The sequence below is a fragment of the Larus michahellis genome, chromosome 4 (genome assembly GCF_964199755.1).
Source record: "Larus michahellis chromosome 4, bLarMic1.1, whole genome shotgun sequence".
In the NCBI taxonomy this organism is placed as follows: Eukaryota; Metazoa; Chordata; class Aves; order Charadriiformes; family Laridae; genus Larus; species Larus michahellis.
In genome coordinates this window covers 46655754-46676260 of record NC_133899.1, presented here as the reverse complement: position 1 = coordinate 46676260, position 20507 = coordinate 46655754, and the positions used below count along the sequence as shown (strand labels likewise).

The window sequence follows — 20507 nt, the reverse complement described above, 5'->3', positions numbered from 1 at the left end:
AGTGCTGCCCAGCCCTGGCTCCAGCAACCCCGGGGGCACAAATGACACAGGTTATGAAGGATTGCGTACAACCCAAATTCCAGCCGTCGGTCTGAGACACCTCGTGCCCCTGCACACCACAGGTTAGAACCAGGCGCTTTCCCGAGGACAGAGGAAGTCCCTCCACACAATGGCAGGCAGGGGCACAAACTGCCTGCTGAGGAGAAGACAGACTGTACCAGTCCGCCTTTACTGACATATCTTCCCAAGGATGAAGCACTCTTGTCCTGAGCAACCCTTCCTGTGAAGGCTGGAACGCAGCCAGTCCCCCTCCTGATGCCAAACGCTCAAGCTGAATGGAGGCAAGGCGGCTACCTCGGTGCAGATGCCCAGGACAGGCACAGCTAGGCTGACACAAGTACTGCGCACAGATGGGCATGGCCCTGCTTGAACAGCAGGTTTCCCCGAGGGACCACGATCCCCAGAGGAAGAGCAGGGTTGGGACCACCGCTGGGGCAGAACTGGTCACCCAGAGCTGCTCTCGGTCCTGCAGACAGGCATTGCCACCAGCTGCAAATAGGTCATTTCACGTCCTGCTTAGTTCCTGGGATGAGCCAGGCTCAAGAACACCACAGACTCTGCCCAGGCTACTCAGGACCAGCCATTGCACCAATGGAGACCATTCATGACCCATTTGCAGCTACTGGGGCTTGGATCAACCCCAGGGGTGCGGGAGGCACAGCTCCTTGCTCCCCAGGGGCACCTTTCCCAAAAATCATCCTTACCTCCCTTTTTTCTAAGCCACAGCCCACTCAGGACACCAAATTGCCAAGTTTTGGGATGGCCCAGTGAGCATGCCCGGAAAAACATCAAGGTAGTTTTTGGCAGCTGGAACCATTCCTTCCCAGGAAGGGAATGGAGCAGCCGGGAGAGACAGCGAGGAGGAAGGAGAGCCCTGCAGCTGGAGGAAGGCTCAGGCTTCCGCCGCCCTTCCCCAGAATTTGCCCCGTGCCTCCCCTGCCCGCTGGCCCCTTTGCTGCTCACCCTCTGTCTGGTCCCAGGGGTGCTCTGCTGACGCCCTGCCAGGGCAGAGCACTGCAGGGAAAAGGCCACCGGCCTTACCCAAATCAACGTCAGGCGCAAAGCGAGGGCAGGAGGTCCCACGCATGAGAGCTGCCACCAGCCCAGGGAGATGCTACAGGGTGCCATACCCAGCCAGCTCTCTAATGCCGAGTGCCCTCCAGGAGACCCAGCATCTGTGAGAGGCTTGTAACCAGTTCAGGCAAAAATTGCACGAGAGAAACAAATGACTCAACAGCAGCGGTGTTAAAAGTGTTATATATTTATTGCATTCTTAACAAAAATACTTTTAAAGAGAGAATTTTTTCAGCATGTACAAGACATGGAGATATTGGGGTAGAGCATAGCAGTTTGCTTTGACACGGGCACTTACTTCAACAGCCAGTTAACATGTTGGGTGCAGGAGGAAGTATCCTTTGCGAGCCAGTACAGAAAAGCCACTCCATCAAGGGGTCCACACAGGGCAGGAGATATGTCCCCAGATCTGGGCCAATCTGTAATAGTCCACAGAGGAAACTGGGGGAGACATCAGGCAGTTTATGGTACAAAGTCCTTCCTCCTGACCAGAGGCCAGGCTTTGCATTGAAGGCTGTGCATCCTGCACCAGGACAATGGGGTACTCTCTCGTTAACGCGTCCGCGTGGGCAAACTGATGGCAGCGACAGTGCCAACTCCCTCCAGTGCCCAGCACCTGCGGGAGTCTCCTCCTCTGCAGACCTGAGGGTTCCTGGAAGGGATCCCCCCCCGACAACATCAGAGGAGTTAATCCTATCAGTATATCCATGGGAGAATATCAGCAGGGACCAAATATTATAAAAATATAAAATACCACTTCTAATATATAGCAGCAGCACTGTATTGACTCAGAAAGCCTTTTAAGACATATCACCATTTTTTCAGTTCTCTGTGATTCATAAATTAGATCCACTTCTACCAGATTTCCCAATCTTCCCTTCAACTGAAGAGAGACTATGACTTTTGCAGAATACAAATGTTACAACAGAAGTAAAATGACATCCTCAGAGGCAGGTGAGCGAGTACTGCCCTGGTCTGACAACAGCACTACAAGGAACGTCCTCTGCATGAAACCAGCGTGGGTCATTCCTCAGAAGAAAGGAGGTTTTTCTCCTTGCCAGACCTCTACTTCCTTGAGCAAGGGCCTTTTACCGCACCACTAAAAATAAATTACTTGAATTGGAATTACAGAACAATTTAAAAGAAGAAAGGAAAAGCACGTCAGGAATGCCTGACACAGCAGACTTACAGTGAGCTTTCCAGAAGAGAAGCTAGTGCACTATACTTTCAAAGGACAGGCCAGACAATTAAAGAAGATCCCTCAAGATCACGTAAAATGAGCAATCCTTCTGCTATACTGAGCTGCCTATGTTCAATTTCCACTGAACTTTATACAACTTTTTGGACAAGTCTTTAGTCCAGACATTGCATTACGATGTGCATTCATATTAACTTGAATAGTTTCCTGCAACCCACCTCCAGATATAATAGGACAGCCCAGGGAGCAGCAGCGGGCTAACTGTGCGCGGGTAGCACCTTGGCCCTTTTCCCTCCCGGAGCGTAACATGATAATGGTCCCGATTTTTCCAGAGATGGGAGCAGGATGGTAAGTGTGGATGTACAAATAAAGGAGAAGACAAGACACATTGTAAAAAAGCTGCCACATTATCTTCTCACCACCTGAGGTGACATTATTAAAGCCTAGTTTCAGAATCAGGATGGTACATGGGAACGTCATGCAGCACTAAAGCAATTTAAATGTTGTAGCACAGTTCTTTCTTGCATCTGTATGGGGAAAGAAAGCAGTACAAAACCAGCATGTCTAAAATTTTAACCTATATAGCCATGAATTTAGATTGTAAACTCTTCATGATAGGAGAATACAGTACAGATCCCACCCTAAATAACACTGAGTACGTGCAAAGTAACTGTACTGGAGTTGACAGAATTACAGTGATACAAAACCAAACTGTTCATGAGGTCAGAAGCAGGCCCTACACCTTCCCTTGTTTCTGTGCAGTCTCTCACATTTTGAAGAGGGTGAGGTGGTTCAAATCTAATGGTTATAGCATGCAAGAAAATAATACCATACAATTCTGTTTAAACGTTGTCATATTATGAAATAATTGTATTTTAACTGCAATTGCGAAGGGTAGGTAGGGTTTTCAGACTGGAGCAGACAAAGATTAAACTCTCTGATCTAAGTGCATACGGTACTGCAGGATCCAGGCACGTGCCATAGCAGCCCTTCTCAGCAGTCCAAAACCGCACAGTGCTCAGACCTGTCCTCCTGTCCCCAATATCGTGTCTTCTGCCCTTCCTTGCACAAGCTCTGCTTTTACACCCCTCTTCCCAAACCCTGCGCGTAAGTCACAGTAAGCCCTGGATTGCCCATTATTGCTGAATGCAATATAAAAATAATGAGCAATAAGAGTCTTTAGAGCTGTAAGGATGTATCTCTGCACAGTGCATATACTCATTTGCAGGAAGATGATGGGAAGGCAATAGGTAGGGTAAATTTCTGGGTTGATTGCAAAGGGAGCTCTGTAGTACACTATCCCAGTAATTAACATTTCACAGGCACGAGAAGAGATCAAGATAATGATTCCTATTGCATCTCTTAGCTTATAGAGCATTCAAAGCATGGGGATGCCGGTGAAAACTCCTAATCTCTATCAACAGAAAGATATCCTGCACTCCAAGCTCTGTAAGATTTGAGATTCTTCTTTGCCGTTGCAGAGGGCCAGCCCTACTATTCAGCTGCCATAATTCATACTGCTCTGTTAGCTAGCAGGGGGATGGACGGGTTGGGGCAGCTGTTAACCTTCCCCATGGAGTATTGATACACATGGAGAGGCCACGTGAGCATGAGTCAGCTCAGGAAGGGGCACCCTTCTTTATTTTACATAAAGTAGACTAAAAATGATGTTTTCTCTTTCGTGACCTGGTAGTCCGTGCAGGAGGAGTCTGTTTCGGGGGGTTTTGGTTAGACTCTGCACTGGGCTCAGGGGGCTGTTTTGAGCAAGCTGCTTGCAGAAGAGACCCCTGCATGACACTAGGATCCTGTATCCTATGGAAAGCCTGGACCCCATCACGGATTTCCGACAGGGTCTGGCACATCTGGCCAAGCTGGCTGGTGAGGTCAGCCATCCTCTGACCGATGACATGCATGCTGTCTGCCATGTCTCTGTGAATAGCCACCAGCTCCTGGCAGAACTGCCTGAACAGGTCTGTTTGCTGCGTGTGGGAATGGAGAAGCTGGCGATCAAAGCTGGAGAGGGGCGGGCTCCTTGTGCGGGGGTGTGGGGGTCTGCAGGACGAGGTGGTGCGCGGGGATGGACAGTGCAGTTCCTGCCTTTGGCGGGTAGCTTCTGAGTGCTCTGATGAGGAAGAAGTGCGGAGGAAGGAGGGCCCAGAAAGCTGGTTGACTCCTGCACTGGCCCTCTGTAGCGATGAGAAACGGTGTTCCCGAGAAGTGCCTGGCATCTCTTCGTCTTCGTCAGCTTAAACAGAAGAGGGAGCATGAATTATTAATGTGAAATCTCTCACAACTCTGACTTCTGTTTCATGGTATCACATGGAAAAAGGGTTTTCCCCTCCCCCCAAGTCTGCCAGTTGAGACAAGCCTGATGCTCCTGATGCTTAACTCAACATGCACGTGCTGCAACGTTAGCATCTGGGTGAGAAGCTTAGTCATAAGAGGCCTGCAGAGCAGGCAAACCCAGTCAACTGAGGAGGAATCCAAGCTGCCATGGTATCCTGTACACAGCATTGTTCATTAGTAGAATATAAATCCATTTCAGACAGTAGCAATGACTCCCCTTCCCCAAAACCACAAGTAGCTAGAATACTCCAACGTTTTGGAGGGACAAAGGCTCCTGGCCTTTGGTCCAGTCTCAGAACACCCTGGCACATTCAGTTCCTCATGCCAAAACCCTGCTTCCATGTAATTTCTTACATACTCTGCACTGAGAAAAAGCATAGTCGAGTATTTGCTGCTCACGAAGTCTGTACTGCAAGGCCACTATGTGGCTTGGCGTCACTAAGATAACCAGGTAGTTAGGCATAGCAGCAACAGGACCCTATATTAATCGGGAAGTATACTTGATGCAAAACCAAAATCAAAGCAAAACACCATGGGAAAGTTCTCATTAGTCTGATAAATATCTAGTGATGTGCCAGTTCATGGCACATCAAGAGTAAGAGAAGACGATACTTCACTCGTTGCAACTGCCCACTATGTCCTTGCAGAAGCTGTATTCATTTTACCTCTGAAACAGTGCAACTGGCTTCCAAGATAGATGCAAAGAATGACCAAGTCCCACTTTGTCAGTTCTTGAAGATCTTTGTCCTTGCTTTCCCACTAACATTACTTCAGATGTAAGAGCTAATGCAGTAGGACAACGCCACCCATGAAGTGTTAGTTGGCTCACTTTCCAAGAAGTTATCCCCTTTTCCTCTCCTTTTTATCCCTAAAAACTCACAGACCAAGACAAGAAAACCGTATGTACACAACTGGGGAAAGAAACTGCAAAAAGCGGCTTGTGGTTCAGCACTGGAAGGTGTTTGAGAGTTGCGGTGTAAGAAGATCAACCTAGAAAGCAGGGCCAGTAGTTTCTTAAAAAACAATGAAGGGAGTCATTATCATCTACCTTTTCACAGCACTTGTGCTGGGCCTTCAGACCACTAGTTAGAAATCATTAGTGGCCTAGCCTCAGAGCATAAACACCAGTGATCACTGAGCCCTCCCAGTAGTCCATCTTGGAAGATGGTTACCACGCAGTGATCCATTAGTGACTGGCACATGATTCTCAGCTTGACAGCATTGCTGTTTTATTGGGGTGCACGTAAGATGAAGAACTCCTAATCCTTTACAAACACTTTTTCACAGACTGGAGGTAGTTGTACTTCAACTACAGATGTTCCCTTGCTTGTACGATTAGTTCAGACTTATGACCCATTAAGAAAGTGGAATCTGAACAATGTCTGCCCTTAGAAGACAGTATGGAAAAGGCCTAGATAAACAGATAAAGAAGATGATCTTAACTTGCAAACAGTTTTCCCTCAATCCAGCTCAATACCCCATGATCACCAGAGCAGGCTGTCTTGAAGCCGAACAGGGCAGTAGGATTTGGTTTGACGGGCAACCCAGCATCTTACAAAATACACAACGCTCTTCTGGTGTCAAACTGATTTATGCAAGCATAAGACAAAGAGGTTTTAAGGCAATGATACTTACAGCTTGTTGACGGGCTGTCAACCACGTCCAGATCCGCTCTCCGGAAGCCGTGCATCTGGCGTGACGAATGCAGCGTCGACTCGATGGCTCTCTCGTGGGCGGTCAGGACGATGGCCGAGGGCCGCCCCGTGCTGCCGGGGCTGGAGAGGGACCTCTGCATGAATGCCAGTTTGTCCTTGGTCCTTCTCTTCATGTCGTCCCATCTGTGTTTAATGTCTTTTACAGACCGGGGGACCTGGCTGACTGATGTGATCTGCCTGGCTATGCCTTCCCAGATCTTGTCCCTGTCAGCATGGGATAGACGCATTGTCTCCCTCCCAAACAGCATGGCTTCATTTCGGGTCACCTCAGTGACCAGAATGTCCAGTTCTTCCTTGGAAAACTTGGGCTTCCTCTTTCGTTCAGCCATGTTCCTTGGGTTGAACATCCCACAAAGCACAATTGGGTAAAAGGAAATCAGCGCAAAGCATCCCCCTGCATCCAACCATTTGGCCAGTGTGGCAGAGGAGTTCGGTGGGATCCAGCTCCCCCCACCCGCAACAACCTCTCGGTTTTTCTCAATCGCACCAGGAAAAGGCAGCCGTTTTGTTTTTAAGAGGCAATTTTCAAGCTTAAGAAAGAAAACACCAAGCGACACTAGTGTGAAGGAGCCTTCTCAGCTTTACAGTTAAAATGAAAAAAATTAAAATTTACACTTCGTCTGATGCCCTGACTTACACATGCGAATTTCAGTACAGCCTCACATCACTTGCCGCAGTTTGTGCACAGAAAAAAGTGTGAGAACTCACAATCAAACTGACGAATTAACTTCTAAAATGACACTGCTCAAAAATGGGTTCTTGAGGAAATTTAGAGGCCTGAAACCTGCCTGGCACAACATGCAACGGAAACTTTTACACCACCCTTTCTGTTAAAACTTGCAGGATGCCATGCAGCGGCTACACCAAACTGGATTTGTTTTCAGGGAAGGGAAATTTCAAGTAGACTCACAGGCAATTTCTGCAACTTGCTCTTCCTAAGGAAAAGCCTTTTCTTCAGCAGCAGGGGTACTGCACATCCAGCGTTTGCTTCACAACAAGCTCTTGTTTTACCCAGAAATGGTTGCCGTTTCCTATTGTTCTCAAAAGGAATGAGGCCACCCACTTGCTTTTCCTGGCTGGGCTGTGCTGTCACTGCTGCTGACAGGAGCCTGCACCCAGTTTCTGGTGCTTCAAACGAACATCTCGTAGCCTCAGCCCACTGAGAAGAGGCGGCAGCCATCCTGACAACAAGTAGTTTTGTCCAAAGGGGGTGGGGGGTTAATTTTTCCAGCCACAGTCGAAGGAAACTTTAAAAATAAACAAAACATTAGTCCTAAATATGGGTTTTTACTGGGGGGTGGGAGGAAAAGGAGTCTCGTCTCTTCGATAGGGAAGGAGAAAACAGACTGCGTGAACATGCAGTTCTGCACATAAATGAGGTGGGATTGCGGACAGGAAAAATCCACAGCCTGGGCAGTGGACACCTGTGTACAAGCATGCAGAACAGCACTGAAGAGATCAGAAGGCCACGGAGGAGCAAACTGTTGTGAAAACTCAGTGTACACCTTGATTTGAATTATAGCAGGGCGAAGTAAAATGCCAAAATGGTTATTCTAGTGCTACATGTTAGAAAAGACATCTTTTACATGTCTTCATACAAGTAAAAGCAGGGATGTTGGGCACTTTTTTGACAGAGGTCAACCTTTTCGATATTCATGTCATACAGTTCTTAATACTTTAAAAGGAAGTTCTCAGATAGAAGTCCACATCGGTATGGAGTTACGGCGGAGAACGCAACGCTCATCTGAGGTAGAAGACTTCAACGTTAACATAAATCACTCCAAAAAGCTGTCACTATAAACCTAGAAAATTAATGTTCAAAAAGGATATTAAGATGTAACCTACAAGAGATAAGACATCTTAATGGTTAGGACACCTAACAACTGTAACTCTAAGGTGACACCATGGGAGGGCTTCCCCATGTGTTAGTTTTCTATCTGCTTATCTAGGTATCTACTAGTAGGTATTACCTACTAGCAATAGCATCTTTGGTTTCATTTAATTTGGGACCTGTTGTTAGCATCTTTGCAATGTTAGGGGAACAAACTCTGCCTGGGATAGCTCAGACCCTTCTCTTTCAAAAAACTACATTTAATCCTACTTTCTTGTAGGCTACACTTTAGCCACCCCAAAATACTTTCTGAAAAATTGGTATAAGCAAAGGCCTCAGCAGGCTCCTCGCTTGTCCCACGTATTTGTGATGGCCCTGCTCATACCTCCTCAGAGATAAGTGCCTTTTTCAGCGCTGCTGTGGCCCAGCAGAAGAGAGGTGGTCTGGGATGCACTCATGTAAAAGGTGCTTGTGGGCTGCAGACTAAGAAAAATCTATGGAAGGGCAGAGTTACCCCTGTCAAATGTCATCCTAGTTTCTCCTTAGTGCTATTACACTGCTGTTCAATGAATCTCACTGACACTGCTGCCCTCCATCGGGGTATGAGAAGTTGCTAACCTTGGTTAAAGCTGGGAAACCAGGAAGAAATGGTGGTCAAACCCAGGCCACATACAGGGAGAGCTGGGAGCTAAGTGCACAGGTACATTTCACTGGGACAAACGTAAATGCATCCTTGAGATACTGTTTTGGTAGAGCTTCATTTATGGAGGGATAGAAGGAGCATTTAGGGAAGATGGTAATGAAATCATGGAGAGCCAGCAAAGCACTTGCTACACGGACCTCAAGGGAAACAAAAAGCCCAAACTTAAAAAGAAAAAGGAGCTCTCCCAGCTAAACGCTGGAAGGAGGGAAAAGTCTATGTGGAACAGTGAGGAAGGGAACATTTACAACTCGGTTTTTATCACATTCAGTAAAACTGGGCTTCATGTATATTCTCCGCAGATACCCATGACTGCGCAAGTATCATCAGTGCCTCCATGTGGTGAAAAGAAACCTCCACTGACAAGCTGCTCTGGTGACAAGGAGTAGCAGTATTTTGCAGGATGCCCTGCGTAGAGGTAAGCTTGCAGAACAGAAGTCTCCCTGGAGCTGCTCGGAGCTGCTGGTGGGGTCAGGAAACCTGTGCCCCCTCTACCCTGCTGTAACTAGCAAAGCTGCACCGATGGGGAACTACAGCCCCTTTTTGCTCTTTCCAGACAGGGTATCCCATCAAGTGTATTTAGGACAACTTGCGGTATACCTAAATGTTGAGATTTCAGGGTTTCCCCTCATTTGCTCGGGTATGACTTGGGTCAAAACTATTTAAGATAACTTAAGTATTCCAAAAGCAAACTCACCACGCAAAAAGTAATGAGTTCTGGCCAGTTTTAATCACGAATTCAATTAATGTTAGGTTCCCAGCAGGCACATTAACCTCCTCCTTATAAAAATGCAGACAGTATTACTCTCAGACCTTTTTCCCCTCATGCATTTCCTCTAGCGTGCAGGATGGCCCGGAGAGCAGTCACTGGTATTTGGAAGTACCTCTCTGGGGAGGTTGTGTGGATTTTAGCACGCTCCAGAGGAGCCCCAGCTGTGGCGCTGCAAATTCACATCTCCGCCCAGGTCAATCTGAAAGTGCAAGACCGTACAGCTGTTTCTTTAAAAAACACGCGACATTGTAAACTATGTGAACAGTGGGCACTTAATGATCACCTCACAAAGATATCAATTGACTCCACTTTTCTTGGCCCCTAAGAAGCAAGCATATAACCACTTCAGAGCCGTGGGGAAATCTTATTTTTTTAAAAGGATCCCTTTGCTTTGCATAAATTTCAATCTGTAAAGCATAAGAACATTTGCTCCACTTGCTGCAAGGTAACAGAGACCAGTTTATTATGTTCAGCAAAATGACTTGTGCATAGGCTGGTGGCTTTTACTTCACCTGAACTTATGGGCAGACACAGTAGCCCCGACTTTTTTAAATTTTTATTTTTAAAAGGTCCTGTAAAGTCGAAACAGCAGCTTAGTACTTAACTAAGTTGGTCCTGCTTTGAGCAGGCCGATGCAGCGCCTGACCAGAGCACCCTTCCAAGCTCTATTATTGTACGAAGACCAAATCAGACATCTCCGCTATAAGGAAATACAGGAAGATTTACAGAACAGTCTTGCTCCCAGTGAACTATTCGTTACTATGTTTGGAGGGGAAAGGCGGCAGAGAGGAAGGCAAAGAAGAATTGAGGAAGTCTTGCACCAGCCTTTTCACGTGGGCTCAGGTAAAGGATGAATCTGAACTCTGCCAAAAGCCTGAGAACTCAGGTACTCACATGTAAGAAGGGACACAGACTATAAATGCCAAAACTAGCCTGGAAACCCCACACACGAGGCACTTCACTCCAACAATAGGTTAGGCACCACCAGTTTGCTGGTACTTCCTACCCTGCATCTCAGCCTGGGCCAAGTGATACGCACATAGAGGGATGTTTCCTGGACTTTCTGAATTACTTTCATGCTTTGGTCAGATCCATTTTTTCTAATGGAACAACTGAATAACAACTGAATAACAGAAATTCCTCAGAAGTAACAAGGTACAACAGCTGGTTCTGCACAATCCTTCAGAAGCCCCAAGAACTCCCATCAGCAGCAGTTTATGGTTTGTGTCCGAGATAGCATCGGTTTTGCGATCCGTGGTAATCAGTCACCCTGAGCCCCCAGAAAAATAAAAACAGAGGAAGAGATTTGCACACATCCCTGCAGATCAAAGCCATGGAGTTTCATAAAGCATTGGAAACAACGGCACTTTACTCTGGACAGAGATGAAGGGTGCACTATTCTTGTGCCAGCGGCCAGTTTAGGAGAACACGCTCCCAGCATCAGGAGTTTGTCTCGACTGACTGAAGAGGGAAAAGGCAAGGGAATGTTACTATTGCCATGCCATATGCTGCACTTTGTACTCCTTCCTCCCTGTCATCCGCTGCCATGGGCAAACAGCTACCTGAAATTAAACCAGCAAGTGCCGCAGTGTACACATTGTCCTCACTGGGAACATGAAAATGGACTCAGATGTGGTAGTGAAACAACAAAAACAGTAGCCAGATCTACAAGAAGAGAGAGGAGTCAGCCCAAGCTGCCCTCCCCATGCCATGCCCACCTACCCAGAGGGTGAGTAGATCTGCTTTGCAAAGCACTCCATCTGTAAGTGATGGCAAAGAGCACCATCTGAAAAACAAAAAGAGTGCTGTCTACAGCCTCCTGGAAGTACGGTTTCTGTGGGTAATCTCCGTGACAGGTAATGTCCTAGCACAGGATACCAAGTGCATCTCTGCTTGAGAGCTGCTAAGAAACAAAACCAAGGCTTTTTGAGGGCTACTATCTCCCCTTGAACTGTCAGCCAGACTACATAATACTGCTATTAGAAGCAATTTTCAAGAGTCAAAACAAAAAGATCAGTAAGACTGGTATAGCCTGCACAGGTTCTGTCACACACCCTTCCCCAGAAGAGTTGCAAACATCCCCTTTCCACAAATCCGTAATGTCCTTGCCTTTCAAGGCTGTACAAAATGGCCCAGACTACACTCATCTGGAGACTTAACCATGGCAAATAAAAGTTTAGGCAAGAACATCCTGTTCTTTGGTGCTGGGACCATGAGTAGTGCCCATTTAAAGCCAGACAGCAAGCTTATGTTCATAGCACTAGGATGAAGAGTTCATCATAGGATTTTTGCTTTCCAAGACTCTGTTTTCCCCCAGTTTCACTGTCATCCAGATCACATAAAAATCCTGATCTAAGCAGAAAAATCTCACTCTGATTTTTGAACACTGCATTCTTTACTTCAAGATATATGTCCCCCTACCTATCTGTCCACTGTACCACTGCTTCTTTTTGGAGTGACAACTCCAGCCTCAGCCCAGGTCTAGCATTTTCTCTCTTCCAGTAGTCAACCAGTGTAACGACTATAATTCTAACAAAAAAATTAGATCCTTCGCTGAACTTTATGAGCGTAAGTGTCAGAACAGCTGCTATCCATGTGAAGACTCAAATGGAGCAAAAGTGGTGCAACCAGCTTTGACCAGATAGGTCAGTCTTGCATCTACCTGTACTTCACACTCTCTTCCCTTATTGAGTGACAAGTGAAAATCCTAGGCATCCAGGCCAACAAACCAGTTAATTCCCACACTGCTTTACTCTTGTATGAAATGCCTTCTTGACAACAACTGCTTACAAAATTCACCCCTGAAAGCAGGATTGGTCCTAATGTGAGATGGGCCACAGTATGCAGCGATGTCCCATTCTGATGACTCACCATACGCACGAGGCACTCTAGTGCTTTGCCTCCGCCTCAGGAGGCTGCAAGAGTGACCTACATTTTGCAGATACATGCCAATACTTGAAGCACTGCATCATGGTTAAGAATGTTCCCTTATTGCTGCAGTTAACAAACCGACTAGCATTTGGGTTCTGCTTTATTGAGTCCTGGGGCCGGCAGAGGGAGCGCAAGCGCACGCATCATTTCTGCGTTCAGAGCTGCAGCAACTCGCTCCATGTTTCTCCTAACACAGTAAAGCTGACACTATCAGTGACAGCCAGCACAGACAATTGTTTCAAGTGATGTCCAGGAAAAAAAAAAAGCACCTCTTTCAACGTCTGTCAAATGGGAAAGCACAAAAAATCCCAAACAGAATCAAACGTTACGTTGCAAAGCATTTTGCATATTTGAACATAAAGTAAAAAGAAAAATAAAAAAAAGAAATAATGGAGTGAGACCTTGGTCAGCATTTGTAAGACTGGATAAACAGGATCATCTTTATCATTTGTCCTCGTTTCAGAAAATAGCCATCCTCCATACACACACCCTTTCACTGAATCTGACTCCAAAAGATTCTCATTATTGTAAATACTGGAAGAGCACAAGCACACCCTTACAGAAGGGACTGTGGCATTTTGGTTTGTTTTTCTGTCACACAAAACAACGAGGAGTGTATGATGGCCTCTCTCTGGAATACAGAGCCCCAAAAGTGAAGGCAAAAGAGAACTGGACTCACCTCATCCAGTTTGCTTTGGTTTCGTCCGTCCCATCGATGGATTTGTAGCGGTTGTTCTTATCAACGATCTGCAGAACAAGAGAACAGATGCAGCATGTCAACCAGCTGGTCCAGACAGGACCCCTGCTTCAGAAATCACTGTTTCAGTTCCAGACTCAAGTCAGGACATGAAACTCTATGACATGAGTCTTGGCTCTCCTAGTAGTACAGGCTGCTGCCCTGGATATTTGTGCGGAGGCTACTCTGAACTGACAGAGGCATTTTCCTAGGTACAAATACCCGTAACACAGAACTATGGATGCGGCTGACAAAACTGTTAACAGTCTTGAGATATAAAAAATTAATTTCCCTTTCAGGGCAGGTCTGAGACACACATTTATTTCACAGACAGAAAAAAGCGAGCAGCATTTCATATCAGCAGCTCTTAAAATTTTTCCCCAACTAAAGCTCTAGCCCCACACCTCATTTCTCATAATAAATAATATCCGTCGATCTAGTGACATCTCTATCTCATAGGCTAAGAAAGGCCTGTAGTACTAGGAAAAAAAAAATACAGTTTTGGTGCCGGAGTCTACATGTAGATCAGTTCCTGATGGACTGAATCTCCTCCTTCCCAGCCCCTCGGGCCACCTGCTCCGTTCAAGCAGACTGGGAGGGAGTGCTGGAGGCCCACGAGAGAGGTCTGCAATCTCTAGGTACAATCTTTCCTCTATACTCAAAATGATTACCAGAGCAGAAAAACGTACTGGAGGAGCTCTCGGGGTTGAGTGGAGATGGAAGAACATGGTGAGAGGGAGAGGAGAAGCAAGCTCTGCTTCCTACAGCTGTGGAGTTAACTCAGATGCCATGGCATCTGATCTCCTTTCATGTATTAAGCCCCCTTAAGCCGCTAACAATTATGGTGGGTCAATATTTGCCTACTACCCACATGGGACAGTGGAAGATCTCCACAGAAGGGGGAAGATGGCTAAGGTCTGCCTCCACAGGCCCATGAATCCCCCAGCTCTGAGCTATGTGGCTGGGGTGTCACTTTGTTAGGGAGGTATCTCACTCACCAGCCATGAGAAGAATCCTGCGGACTTGTCCTGGCTAGAGATCTGCCCCTCGTATGGCCCAAAGATGTGACCTTTGGGGATCACCTCGTTCATACAGCGCACGTCGTTCTCCCCATTGGGCTCTTTCACCACCTCCATTCCAGGTGGGATGGTCAGCGCTGCCCGGTCTGGGATGCCAACAGGCACTGGGGTGTCAGACACGAACACTGGGGGGCCGTGGTTTGGGCACTCATCCACGAAGTACTCCTGGCAGGACTCGCAGACTGCAGGTGCGAGGGGAGCAGGGGTTAGGCTGGGCAGACATTACTGATGCCCATACAGGTTCACGCAGCTCGCAGGATGCACAGCGCTCAGGACAGCAAGCCCCAGCTCCCCATCCTCCCCCGTGGCCCGGCCGAGCCCCTTCCCCAGAGCCTGGCCTCCATGCACAGATGCTTCACTGGTTGCTCACACGTCTCTCAATGAGGGCTCTGCCCCAACCCACACCTGCCCAACCAACACCTGAGCTTGCGTGAGCCCTGGTGCCCATCAGAGATTTGACACACATGGCTACATGCACAGGGAAAGACCCCATCACAGTCCACACAGACAGAGGGTGGGGGCCCCTTGCACATCACTGGTTAGTAGCAATGTCCTCAAGCTGAAAGGTTTGATTCCCTACACACCAGAGGGGAACTAAACCAAACATCCCTGAAAACAAAACCATCACCATACAGCCTCCATTCTGTGCTTGGGAAGAGAGACAGCACCCCCAGGCACTTGCCCTGTGGCCGGACAAGGACCAAAACCTACAATTTGATATTTTGTAGGTATGCCAACATAACTGGCACCTGTTTTCTTTCCCAGAATATGGGGGAAAGCACGGAGTTGTCACCCGTGGAATGCTCCCTTCACAGTTTCTGAATTCAAGCCTTTGGGTTTTGCAGACTCTTGGGGTTTTCCCCTGTGCATTTTCATGCTTCCAGCATGCTTTCCACCTAACTCCCTACCGCTGCATAGCCCCACGATGGATAAGCTGCTTTGTGCAACAGCTTCCCAATCAAACGTGCCAGTCTTTTCAGGAGAGCATGCAGATTTGTCCGACTTTTTTCTTTCCCACTTACCACCCGAAACCAGTAGGGCAACTACTAGACTAGGAAAGTCTGTACAATCAGCGACATTGCTCTTCCCTCACTCACAAGACACTTACACCAGAAATCCACTTGCTGAAAGCTCTTGGTCATGATCAAATCCCGTTTCCCTTTCAGTTTCTTGGGCTCCACCTCCATGGACTGTGGGTCAGGCCTTCCAGAGCTGGGGAGGGAACAACAAAAGATAACATTAACCTACCAAGATGTTGGGACTGTGCCCAAGAGAGGAGCAGTGGCAATGGGGCCTGACCAACTCTCTTAGTCCCCACACCTGCAGCAGAGAGATGGTTCAACTTGCCATCCAACTTGCCAAAAGCTAGTATCTGAGATGGCTTCAGGTTAAAGCCTACAGCTGTGGCTTCAGCTAGTGCACGTCCATGCTCCCACCAGCAGAGCAGCTGCAGCCCGGGAAGCATTTTGCTCAATGGCAAGGCATCACCCTCAATGCACGCCAGCAGCAGAAGGCCTGGTGCGAACCAGCAAACAGAGCAGACGTGTCTAGCACACGAGTAGATGACCATCCCTGCCATACACCTCATGGATGACCTCTCAAGGGAGGGTTTTAATAACTTTGAGAAGTTCAAGTATATCCCTCAAAACCAATTTAAGCTGGGGGAGAGGAGGGGATTGGAACACATCAGACCAGAGGTCAGCTGCATACCAAGGCTGTCCATACTCCTGGTCCCGGCGCGGAGAGCAGGCCTCTGTTTTTATCGTCACCATTTCCCCTAAGGAAGCCTGGGTCTGGATCAAACAGTCCTTCAAGTTTTCACTCATGTTCTGAAACAGAATGAAGAAAAGGAGGAGAAAAATGAGAGGCCAGCAAATCACAACTTTTTTCGCCCAGGAACCACAGCGTTCCTCCCGTGGGCCAGGACACAGCCAGCAGGGCAGGCTCCCTCCCAGCACCAAGAGCCACCACCACATGCCGGGGCATCTACATGTGCATGTAGGTGGAAACCCCTTCCCACACTGGGGAGGGAGGAGCAGCTCAGCTGCAGGCAGGTGAGCAGCTTGAGACACCACGGAGCAACCTGAGGCACAGGGAATCCGAAGTATGCTCCACAGTGCCCACAAAAGACATTGTGCATGGAATTTAAGACTGATGGGTGGGATATGTTACGGAAATGCAGAGCACCATTACCTGAGAGCAGGTCTTTAGGGGCAGAATGCCAAGAAAGAGGAATGCAGGTGGTGGCATGAACCAGGACCAGGAGCTTTCCGTGTGCTCCAAACACCTCTGACAGGCATCTACAGCACCCTGCCAGACTCCATCAAAATTGCACAAGTCATGCTCTTTATATTCCCATTCCTTACGATGACCGGAGCTGAGCTACCACCACCTTCTGGCACACAAGCCACTCCAGTGGAAAAGTTTCTCCCTCAGCTCAACATAAGAGCTGGGAACCACTCAATGATGTCTAAAGACAGCAAGCTCCAAAATGATAACGCTTCCCTCCTCCCTCCCGTCATACGGACGGTGCTGAAGAGAAAATATTGATATGGTGAGTGATGATAATTTGGAATCGGTTTAATTAATATTTTTGAAAGGGCTGCTAAGGTTCAGAGCATCCCAGCTTGAGATAAGGAATAAAGCAGAGCACCACTCATTTCTTCATTGCATTTGTCTTGAGGCTTCCTCCAAGGCACGCAACCTGGTGGCGCTCAGGCACCATACCAGATTGGACAGACTTCACAGCTGCTCCCTCCAAAGTCTCCTATGATCCCCCTTTCCAGGTCCGCTGCCCGACAGGACACTGTGTCACGCTGCACGCTTGCAGTGCCCAACAGAGGGGCCTCAGCAGCTGATCAGACCCCTTCTGTCAGAGGAGCCAGTGGAAAAGCCCGTCCCCACCGCAACTTGGTTCTGGACACCCCAGAATTTGTGTTCTGAGGCTACAAACCCCTGAAAATATGAATTTTCTTATTCCACACGTGCTTGTACAGGACTGAGCACCACAGAAGTCTGGTCTGCGTTTGTGCCCTGTTTACAGTCAGAAGGAATGCTATTCCCATCCTCTGTGGCTCCTCTCTGTGCCAGGGGACAAATGATTAATTTTTCCAGCCCAACTTCTCACGTGGCAATGTGCAGCTTGAAAAACCTTTAATGAGCCTGTATCAAGAAAGCACTAGTTAATATTCTTATAGTGCTCTGAAAGCAAAGCCTCAACGTAAGTTCAACTAGATACATGTAAACACATGTACTTTTAAGCCTTTACAGGATGCCCAAAACAAGATGCATTTTCTTTCAGAACTACTGCAGCCAGTCAGCAGGAAAGCGATATTAAGGGCTAGGGTGGGCCTCCATTTTGTCAGACTGAGCCCCTGGTCTGCATTCTCCAGAGCGAGAGGGAACCTCTCCGGTCCTGTCCCCGTGCACCAGACGGTGCTGCAGTCAGGGGCTACCTGCCCCTCCTAGAGGAGAGGGAAAGGTCTTTCCTGAAAAGTCTGCAATAAAGCAGCTCAGGAGGAAAAAAAGCAGCAGCAGGCGGAGGGGGGAAATGTTACAAAAACAAGAAGAGTCGGGTGCTGCCTCAGAGCTGGTTAGCTGTGGGGTCTGTGCTGGTGCAGGTCAGGCGGACGTTGGCAGTGGGGCAGATGCTCTCAGTCAGGAAACCCAGCCATTTGGGAAGCCTGGTGGACAGGGCACATGGAGTTTAACACATCGCCCAAGGCTTCAGTAGGAAGAGATGCAGACATCTGTCTCTCAAGAGACGCTGACTGTTCCTTTCCCACTCGCCCCTCGCGGAGACTCCTCCGTTAGGGACCGAGAGAAACCCTGTGATGGCACAGTCCGACCTCCTGCACCAGGCAGGCCACAGCGCTCCCTTCAGCAAACTCCTGGTTAAACTACAGTGTACCTCCAACAAGAAAAAAAAAAAAAAAAAAAAAAAAAAAAAGGAAAAAGAAGAAATCCAGTGTTTATTTTACACACAGAGCTCCTCATTTTACTGCACGGCACATTTTGCAGCCCTCCCCTCTCATGGTCCTCCCTGAACTCTCTCCAACTTATCTAGCAACATTCCTGGGCAGCACCGGCCGCAGCGCTCCTGCGCTGTCGGGAGCAGCACCTTGCACCGAGATAACACCCTCCCTGCCCCTGCTCAGGTTTTCCATGGTTGTGTCCAAGTACCGCCTTTACTTTCTGGTCACCGTGCCCAGCTGGGGTTTTGTGTTCGGCGAACTGCTGTGCCGCCATAAGAGCCCTGGCTCCTGCAACAGCTCCCAGGCCACTAGACGCCCCGCCAGCCCTCCTGCCTGCCCTGCGACTAGGTGCCTGGTTTTTAAGACACTCACACAACTCCTTGCTGCCTCACCCAGCACACACGCCATCACAACTCCACCACTATCACTAACATGCCTCTTCTCGTGACCTGCAACTCGCCAAAACTTTGCATTCTCCACAAACATCACCAAAATTAACTTTGTACTTTCTTCCAGGGCGTGCTGATTAGCATCAAGCCAAAAACCACAATTCCCAGATGACACTACTAGAAATACACTTGATCAGCCATGGCCCTCCTTCTGTTGTCACATTGTGACCTTTCATTTAGTCAAGTTTTGGTTTATTCAGAGTGCAACACATTGAATCATTCTAGCTGGTTATTCCAGTGACCTGTGGCACAACTGCAGTGCATTCAAGATGCAAGACACGCCAACACTTTTACCTTTATGAAGCAAAACAATAGCAATATCAGAAAATTACATCAGGGTAGAAAAGACCTATTTTCCAAAAATCTGTACAGATTATTACAATTAATTCCCTTTAATAAAGAGCAGTCAAGTCCCTATCAGCTATTACATTATTTTACTGTAAGTCAACAGCAGCCAGCATCTAGCCTAATATCCTAGTTTGCCCAGATTAGGCTTGATATTAGCTTACTTGTTTATGACTAACACACGACATTTTTTTTTTTTCGGTCTAACTCATTACAAATATATTTTTTAAAAAAAATTAGCATTTATGGCCCAGAGAGCGCTGCTCAGTCAGCCCTTTTAAAATCCCTGGATGCAAGTCAGCTAGAACAGCAAACTTAAAAGCGTACTGCTGTCGTAGCTGCTGTTTGGTAATTTCCCAAGCTACTGCTACAAGAGAAAGCATTACCTTACCGCTGTAACTGGTAGCATCATCTAGCTTTTCTGCCAGCTACAGGAAAGAAACATCCAACATTTCTCCAGTTCCAGGCATCAGTAGATGATTCTGCTTTTAGCAGACTTTTAGCTTCCGATATAGTTAAAGCTGCTTTTAATTTTTCTTAATTTTATTGCTGCTAGTTTCTCTTTCTTGCTCTTTCTCTTCCCCCTTTGGTTTTCCACAAGTACAAGATTCCAGTTCATGTTCTGTACTTCACACTTGCTCCACTTCATTGTTTTTTAAGGCAATTTTTATAGTTGTGTTGGTTCTAACACCTTAACATGAAGTCCCCCTGAAGATTTCAGGTAATGTGGAAAAGCAACGTGTACGCATAAGCAGAGCAGGCTCCTCGGCTGCTGCTGAAGGTATTCAGCACAGGCCATCAGGAAGGCCATCAGGACAGTCAGTCCTCCCAAGGTCAGCACGCACACAGCCTACTGCAAAGTCCTAGCAGCACCTTAGAGAGGACAATCCCCAGGACAGAGGGATGCTGTGAATACCCAGGTGTGGTTTGCACACAGCAGCAAGTCCTTTGGGCAGCAAAGGCAGCCATGGTACGAGGCCCAGTGCTGCTTGGCAGGCCCAGCCTGGCTGCTGCAAATATCCCTGTCCTCACAGGCAGTGCGACGAAACCTCTCCCTTTTTCTTTACAAAGTAGGCAAGGTCCTGTCACATTTCTGCACAACACATGTCAAGATCTCCAGTGGCTTTACCATGTCGCTCACAGTGAGGGAAGCAGAAAACACAGGAACACCTGAGCTGTTAATCTCTAATGCAGAGGGGAAAAGCATCCAAAACGGGGTTAAGCATGAACGAACCTGTGAATTCCTGTCCTCAAGTATGCCGCTTTTATCACTGCCCCTCTTGTAGTTATTAGTTAA

At 47.6% G+C, this 20507-nt stretch overlaps 1 protein-coding gene across 4 annotated transcripts in view; it reads right to left on the bottom strand.

The window, feature by feature from the left end:
* Positions 1–20507, bottom strand: part of PRDM11 (PR/SET domain 11) — a 51385-nt gene that overhangs the window by 16909 nt on the left and 13969 nt on the right. For 3 of the 4 annotated variants that reach the window (XM_074584333.1, XM_074584332.1, XM_074584334.1), the window contains exons 2-5: positions 16153–16271; positions 15551–15654; positions 14362–14624; positions 13307–13374 (exon numbers count right to left, since the gene is read on the bottom strand). In XM_074584333.1, the coding sequence (XP_074440434.1) occupies positions 13307–13374; positions 14362–14624; positions 15551–15654; positions 16153–16268 (551 nt within the window). In that variant the 5' untranslated portion in view covers positions 16269–16271. Of the gene's footprint in view, positions 1–1304; positions 4578–6313; positions 6727–13306; positions 13375–14361; positions 14625–15550; positions 15655–16152; positions 16272–20507 lie in introns of those variants that run through there. The other variant, XM_074584336.1, reaches the window with a different exon arrangement.